Source organism: Cucurbita pepo, chromosome LG15 (assembly GCF_002806865.2).
Source record: "Cucurbita pepo subsp. pepo cultivar mu-cu-16 chromosome LG15, ASM280686v2, whole genome shotgun sequence".
In the NCBI taxonomy this organism is placed as follows: domain Eukaryota; kingdom Viridiplantae; phylum Streptophyta; class Magnoliopsida; order Cucurbitales; family Cucurbitaceae; genus Cucurbita; species Cucurbita pepo.
In genome coordinates this window covers 4,703,569-4,711,743 of record NC_036652.1, presented here as the reverse complement: position 1 = coordinate 4,711,743, position 8,175 = coordinate 4,703,569, and the positions used below count along the sequence as shown (strand labels likewise).

The window sequence follows — 8,175 nt, the reverse complement described above, 5'->3', positions numbered from 1 at the left end:
TTTTTCCTTTTTAATTCTAGGGCGTATGACGCCTCAAAAATATCATGTCTAGGCCTGCCAGACTTAAAATGGCTCAGAATGTACTATAGGGGGATATGACTAGTTGTCAACTTCTCCCTACCCAAGGTTATATATGCTAAGCCGTTGTTATCTTTCTCTTGCTTGCTTATATAACATCTCTTTCCAAAATCTCTCTTTCTAAAATCTCTCTCTCTCTCCTTGTTTTCTAAAACCTTCTTTTAAAACTGAGGCTAGAGGCTCGATCGTACGTCGTTTGGCCGTAGGCGACGCAAGAACAAATTGGCTTAAGCTCACTTGTCGCTGGAAAGTGAGTGCCGCACAATCGCTAGTCCGCTGCCTTCGAAAGCGCGATTGTGTCACCGATCTGGGTCTTTCATCCAACACCTCGCCTCAAACAAAGTAAGCCTCCTCTTAATTGAGGTTCGACTCCTTTTCTTTTGGAGTCTTAGTCATTTTTTACTATGTCTTCGAGGAGCCTCGACTCATTTTTTTCTTTTGGAGTTCTTTGTTCAACATTTGAGGATTCTATTGACATGACTAAGTCTAGGGCATGACTCTGATACTATATTAAATGAACACGACTCGTCCTTTATTCAACCGAAGGAAATCACTTCATATTTTTTAATTAAAGTTTAAATACGAACCCACAGTTTAAAAACAATAAAAACATGGATTTGACAATGAGGATCCTACAAGAAATATACTATATAATTGCTTTTCTTTAGAGCAATTTAAAGAAAATGCTATTAAAAAAGAGAGGATAAAAAAAAAGTAAGCAAATTACAATCAATAAAAACATGGAATTGACTTTTAATGAGGGAACTAAGTGAATAAAAACATGGAATTGACTTTTAAGTGAATATTTAAAATAGGTGAAGTCTTTAATATAAGTGAGAATGAATTCAAAGGACACAACTAAGCAAATTTGAAGTTGGATAGAACTTTGGCTAATGCCAACCAAGTAACCTTACTATTGACTCGATCAGAAGACTTGTCTTATGTATCACGACACGTGTTCAGTGGCCCTTGTACGCATTTATGCTTTATGAATATGATGACATGATTATGTTATAAGATGATGTGATGATGTTATATGATGATGCATTGATGTGATAATGTGCATGATGATATAAGACGTATGATGATGAAATATCTTAATATGAAATATTTTCATATTAAGATGATGTACATGTATTAAATTCCATGACACATTATAACTAATATTTTTGTAGGACATAACCCTAATTAATGTTAATGATGATGAACGTATGAAAACCAATGCATGCATGTTACTTAGAGTAATAACATGAATAGACGATGTTGTCGAAATTATCTAATGTGTGGCTTATTTTTACTAAATGATTTATAGGAGAAATCTATAGTTAAGTTGGAATTTAGAGATGATTGAGATTTCTAGAAATTGTTTATGAAATTTGTAGTAACTTCATCTTTTAGCTCAAATTAATTTTTTTTAAAATGTTTGATATATTTTATTGTTAATTTGAGAATCTAGAACCATTTTTTATTTATGTAGAGATTTAGAAGCTCGTAGGAAGTATGATTTTTAGAATAAATAAATAATTACGATAAATATTGATTTTAGAACGAGAATTACGAATTTTACATTGAAAATGGTCTTGAAATCGCTAGAACTACGTACCTATGTTAATTACATGTATATTTTATCTCTGGCACATTTTGTATCTTGTTTTCGGTTTGTAAATAACTTGAGCAACACTGGTTTTGCATTGTTTTGGATTTTCATTTAAGATTTGACAATGGTGTTGTATATCTTTAAATTCATGCGAAATTTTACCATATATTTTGTTTTCGCTTTCGTCTTTTCATTATGGTTCGATTTTTGGACTACTCAAAAAATCGGACTGTGATATTAGAACACTCACTTTTTTCATGACCATTTTTTTCAAGTTAAAATTTATTGAAGTTCAATTTACTCCACAATCTTATTAAACAAGACGTTACATCCATATGAAGGTAATCGAATGGATCATACAAGACAATTACTCATTAAACTCGATCTTAAGGAGAACGCTAATTCCTCGAGTTCATAACTCAAGCAGTAGTATTCACTATGGGAGCTTGGTAATTGTGCAAAGGCAGTTGTCTACGAGCTTGGGGGCAGGCAAGTGAGTGATGCAGCATTTTGGATTGACACGTTCCATTCTACAACAACACAAACAAAACAATTCAATCACTTATGCATTTTTATCTTGATTAAACAGTAAAAAAATAGATTTGGATGGGTATTTACTTGTAATTCAGGATAAAATGATGAAGTAAAATTGTAATCTCAAGCTTGGTAAGCTCACTTCCAGGACAAAACCTAGTTCCGATTCCAAAAGGGAGGAATGTTCCTGGCTTTGGTGAATAATTCTGCTTATAAACACCACCCACGTTAGTATCTTAATAATAAACATCTTTGTTAAACGAACATGACTCTCCACAATAGTATAATATTGTCTATTTTGAGTATAATATTATTTTATAAATTCATGACCATTCTCTAAATTACACCTTCTTTCCAACAAAGTTCACCTCCCTTTGAGGCTCGACTCCTTTTCTTTTGGATTCCTTTGTTCGACATTTGAGGATTCTATTGACATGGCTAAGTTTAAGACATGACTCTGATACCATGTTAGATGAACACGACTCTTCATAATGACGTGATATTGTCCACTTTGAGTACAAGCTCTCATAACTTTGCTTTGAGCTTCCCAAAAGGCCTCGTACCAATAGAAATAGTATTCTTTAATAATTTCCTAAATTAATCGATATGGGACTTTCATCCAACCATTTGAATTGATGAATTGATTGGGATCATAAATCATACCTCCCATCTCGAAGGATCAAACTCTTGTGGATTTGAATATAATTGAGGGTCCATATGAATAGCTCTTGTCCAAATTAGTACGTTCCATCCCTTTGGTATGGTGTAGTCTAAAACAAATACGAAAACATCAACAAACAAATTATAAATGTCATGTAATTATATATCAAACCTTAATAGAATAACTTACCATTGATGTTTACATCTTTTTTTGCTTTGCGGAAACTTGCAACGGCGATGGTGTTTCTTCTCAATAGCTCGTTAATAAACTGAAACGATAAATTAATCAAACTCAAACTTTATATTCTCTATTTTATCTTTAATGTCGATGAAATGCGATACCCGAATAAAGGAGGGATGCATGAATGAACTGATACTATATTTGAATGAGAGTGATCTTAAGGATAAAATGACTATGAAAAACTTAAAAAAAATAGAAAGTTAATACCTTTGAGTAATTATATGTTTACTTTCTTTTTGGGTGACTCAATCATAGAAACTTTGAGTAATTATATGTTTGGTTATCTCTTGAGAATTTTCCTAAAATGCATGGGAGTGAGAATAAAACACGACGACAAAATTCGTGTTGATCTATTGTGATAGTTTTCACTCTTAGAACCAAGAAGTAAGTAATGTGACCATGTTGCAGGGGAATGTCAAGGCACACAGGTATAAAAAAAAAGATTATGAATCTTGGACATGAGGTGTTACTTGAAATGTGATGACTAGCTACGTTCTTGTTAAAATGTGTTCATTAACCTAATTTTTCTATTTCGTAGAAGATTTTTTTTTAGTAGGAGGTAACGCTTCTAAGCCCTAGATTTAGAATCCAGCTTCGATACACAACCTCGACATTTTCCTACAACTTAGTTAGAGCACTTTACATGTCTCGAATGACTTGTGTGAGCGAAAAATGTCCTTTAAAACTGATCCAGGTTCTTATAGCTTGTTTGGTTTTCACTTATTTACTTTCTACGATTCTTTTTTTATAGAAAAAAGACATACCTTCATAAGATATTTCATCTGCTTGATTTCTTGAAAAGTTAATCCCTTTTGAGTAGATGGTCTTTGTTTTATAATCGACTCTTGCTCTTCCTGTTGTAAGCGTAACTCAAAACAATTACAAAAGAAATTAAAAGTGGTTTTTAAATGAATGAGCTAACCTTAGCCTTGTGAAAGACATGAAGTTTCTCAGAGATGTGGACAAGAGCCCACATAGCAGCATAAGCTGGGGTATGATGGCCAGCATGCAGCAATCCAAGAAGCAAGTCTATAATGGCATTGTTATCATATAATTTCATCCATTTCTCATCCCTTGCCATAATCAATTTGTCCATTTGGCTCTCCACTTCTCTTTCTTCCTTTTCTAGGGCTCTTCTTTTCTCCTCTATCACACATTCTAGAATATTTTCTATCTTTTTTCTTGCCTGCCAATATGTTGTATACAAAATAACATTTAATATCTTCCCATCACATCCATTAGCATAAGTAAATAAATAATGCACCAAAAAAACGTATTAAATATGATGTAATTGTTGGACGCAAGACGGAAGCAGAAGTAAGATCGGTCACACTCACATACCCACAAATAGAAATTAAACGAAAAGACAAAGATTTATGTGGTTCAGAGAGAAGAAATTCCCCTACCTCCATGGGTAGCAACCAATCTTAATAATCAAAGTATTTACAAAGTCTATATCTCACACCCAAATTCTCCCAATAAAGTTCTTCTCAAATGTCATTCAACAAATATAAAATGACACTTAAACTCAAACAAACTTTATANTCTGCTTGATTTCTTGAAAAGTTAATCCCTTTTGAGTAGATGGTCTTTGTTTTATAATCGACTCTTGCTCTTCCTGTTGTAAGCGTAACTCAAAACAATTACAAAAGAAATTAAAAGTGGTTTTTAAATGAATGAGCTAACCTTAGCCTTGTGAAAGACATGAAGTTTCTCAGAGATGTGGACAAGAGCCCACATAGCAGCATAAGCTGGGGTATGATGGCCAGCATGCAGCAATCCAAGAAGCAAGTCTATAATGGCATTGTTATCATATAATTTCATCCATTTCTCATCCCTTGCCATAATCAATTTGTCCATTTGGCTCTCCACTTCTCTTTCTTCCTTTTCTAGGGCTCTTCTTTTCTCCTCTATCACACATTCTAGAATATTTTCTATCTTTTTTCTTGCCTGCCAATATGTTGTATACAAAATAACATTTAATATCTTCCCATCACATCCATTAGCATAAGTAAATAAATAATGCACCAAAAAAACGTATTAAATATGATGTAATTGTTGGACGCAAGACGGAAGCAGAAGTAAGATCGGTCACACTCACATACCCACAAATAGAAATTAAACGAAAAGACAAAGATTTATGTGGTTCAGAGAGAAGAAATTCCCCTACCTCCATGGGTAGCAACCAATCTTAATAATCAAAGTATTTACAAAGTCTATATCTCACACCCAAATTCTCCCAATAAAGTTCTTCTCAAATGTCATTCAACAAATATAAAATGACACTTAAACTCAAACAAACTTTATACATATCTCAATCATCCTAGACAACTCTTTATATAGGCATAGAAGCATTATTATCATACATGAATCATAAAATGGAAGATAAACCAAATAAATGAGAGATGAACCAAATAAATGAGAGATGTGAACCAAAAGAATTATGAACCAAATAAATCAAAGGTGATTGAAATAAATAAAAATTACGAACCAAATAAATGTCGATGCATGAACTTATTTTTTACCACAACTTACAACACTAATAATGGTACCTTAAGTGCGCGATGAAAAGTGAGTCCAGGCAAGTCATAAGGAAGAATGGACAAGATTGCAGGACCCAAATCTTTATATAATGTCTCAAGCTCAGCCATGCGAGATGCTCCAATGTCAGTCCCCAAGAAAATACGTGAAATTACTTTAAAAAAGAGGCTTCCAATCTCACCCAGCAACTCAATGGGCTCTTTCATGCTGCTCCATTCCTCCAAGCCTTTTGCCATTACTTGATCAATGAAGTCCACATAATGAGACAATACCTCATAGCCATTCATGGGAGCTACCATGATTCTATATGCAGATTTGTGATCAATCCTTGAGAAAAGGCCATTTACTTCTAATATCTTCACCGACTTTGGATAATTTGGTTTGAAGATTTCATCATCTAAATATATGCGTCGACATATCTCTGGATCTGTTACGATGATTGTTGGCCTTCCATAGAGGTGACTTTTATACATCCCGACTCTTCCATTCCTATGCAAGAATGCAATAATCTTTTATAAATGAGATCTCGTTTCGGTTGGAGAGGGGAACCAAACACCCTATAAATGTGTAGAAATTTCTTTCTAGCAGACGCGTTTTAAAAATCGTGAGATTTTACTAGGCGGTGTGCCAGCGATGACGTTGGCTTCCAGGAGGGTGGATTGTGAGGTTTTAAAAATCATGAGGTTGATACCGAACGGTGTGTCAATGAGGACATTGGCCCCCAAGGGGGTAGATTGTGAGATCTCACATTGGTTGGAGAGGGAAACGAAAAAAGAACCATTCCTTAAAAGGGTGTGAAAATCTCTCATTTGTAGACGTGTTTTGAATATCGTGAAGTTGATGGAATGAAGGAATCATTCTTTATAAGAGTGGGGAAACTTATCCCTATGCTAATGTAACAGGCAAAAGCGGACAATATCTACTAGCAATGGACTGGAGCTATTTCAATAATTCTCCATTTCATCAAACTTATTAAAAATGATCAATTAGGTGTTTGTAAGGAACAAATAGTAATTTGTCGAGAAAAAAAAAAAATCTCACAATCCACTTAAGAAATAAATTCGTTTCCTTTGATCATTTCGGCGGTGTCATGCCTCGAGAGAATGAAGGTAATGTTTGCCTAGCGAGTTCATGTGCATGTATATGAATCAGGTAAGTAATGCACATATACTTTTTATCAACATAATAAGTTGAGTTCGTTTAGGTCCCACGAGTAAGGATGGTCATAATCATATTTGTATATGTTTGAATTTTTTGATCCAACCACCATTTTCAAAACTTAATTTTTGTTTAGGTAAGGACGAGGACGAGGACAAGGACAAGGACGTTTTTGGTGGTCATAGTTCACCTTTTTATTTTTATTTTTAGATTTTAGTTAGGGTATTTGACAATAATATTTTAAATGTTTTGATGAATACTAAAATTTTGATTATGATGTTTAAAGCGTATCATTTATCATTTTAAGATTTTTTCTAGAATTTCAAACATAAATCTAAGGAGTTTTAAAACGTTTAAGCTTTCAGATACCTCTATTCAAATTAGTTTTGAAAAGTCTTTCAAGATATGCATGTGATAACGATATACATAATCCGATAAAGAGAGATGAAGAGATATACCTGGTAAGAAGGTGATAAATAAAAGAGTCGGGATCACCTCCGACCGTAAATGCTTTGTAAAAGGAGAAGGAGGAGCCAAGAAGAGGCCATCCCATATCACCAGGAGGAAGAGATTTGTAAGCCTTTCTTCCCAACTTAACCAAATACCATATTTCATTGAGTTTCCTCACAAACATATAAACCCCTAAAACAAATCCAATAATAACACAAACATTAATCGTTTCCATTGTCTATAGGTTTGTGCTATGAATGTATCTCCAAAGCCACACTAGCGAGTCTTTTATAGTATCAACTTATGCCATCAACTTATTCATTATGGTATGAATATTGCGTAAATTATTAAAAACGTGGGAGTGGGTAGAAGCTGATATCTTAATTTGACTTCTTTAACGTTTATTAAAATTTATCGACGAACAAGACAAAACCAAAGCAAATAAAATACAAAACAGCATCACAATTAAAATTAAACATCATAATTAAGAAAAAAATGAAATCAATTACAAATTATATTATTGTTCCAAATTATTTACAAAATGGGAATAGGGTTTGGGATAGATGATGGTCCCAACATCCCCTATGATATGGTCACGTTACTTATTCCTTCGTTTTTTAAGAGTTAAAGATTTTTTTTAGTAGGAGATAACGCTCCAATCCCGTAGATTTAGAATCTAGATTTGGTACACAGTCTCAACATTTTCCTACAACTTAGCCACAACACCTTATTTATCTTAAACGACATGCGAAAGCAAAAAATGTCAACCCAAGTTCTTTTAGCATGCTTGCCTCTTGCATTTTTCTCTCACGCTCAATCTCTAGCAAACACACTACTTTATCGTGGTGGTTGGATTCTCCATCACACAAGGACAGATTCACTCAAAATTCTCACTTTCCTATTTTATCATGGTGGT

At 33.7% G+C, this 8,175-nt stretch overlaps 1 protein-coding gene across 1 annotated transcript; it reads right to left on the bottom strand.

Annotated features, from left to right (window-relative positions):
* Positions 1-2,003: 2,003 nt before the first annotated feature.
* Positions 2,004-7,494, bottom strand: LOC111776430 (beta-amyrin 11-oxidase-like). The gene is made up of 8 exons (XM_023655866.1): positions 7,268-7,494; positions 5,663-6,140; positions 4,797-5,060; positions 3,875-3,964; positions 3,060-3,138; positions 2,954-2,979; positions 2,294-2,415; positions 2,004-2,205 (listed from the first exon to the last, which is right to left on the bottom strand). The coding sequence occupies exons 1-8, from the start codon at positions 7,492-7,494 to the stop codon at positions 2,112-2,114; spliced, it is 1,380 nt and encodes a 459-aa protein (XP_023511634.1). The 3' UTR covers positions 2,004-2,111.
* Between the last annotated feature and the right edge of the window lie 681 nt (positions 7,495-8,175).

Coding starts and splice junctions, on each gene's coding strand:
- LOC111776430 (XM_023655866.1), bottom strand. CDS start 7,494: ATGGAAACGATTAATGTTTGTGTTATTATTGGATTTGTTTTAGGGGTT. Junction 3,139..3,874: donor AGATGAAATATCTTATGAAG/GTATGTCTTTTT, acceptor TTATCGTTTCAG/TTTATTAACGAGCTATTGAG. Junction 2,206..2,293: donor CATTTTATCCTGAATTACAA/GTAAATACCCAT, acceptor GTGTTGTTGTAG/AATGGAACGTGTCAATCCAA.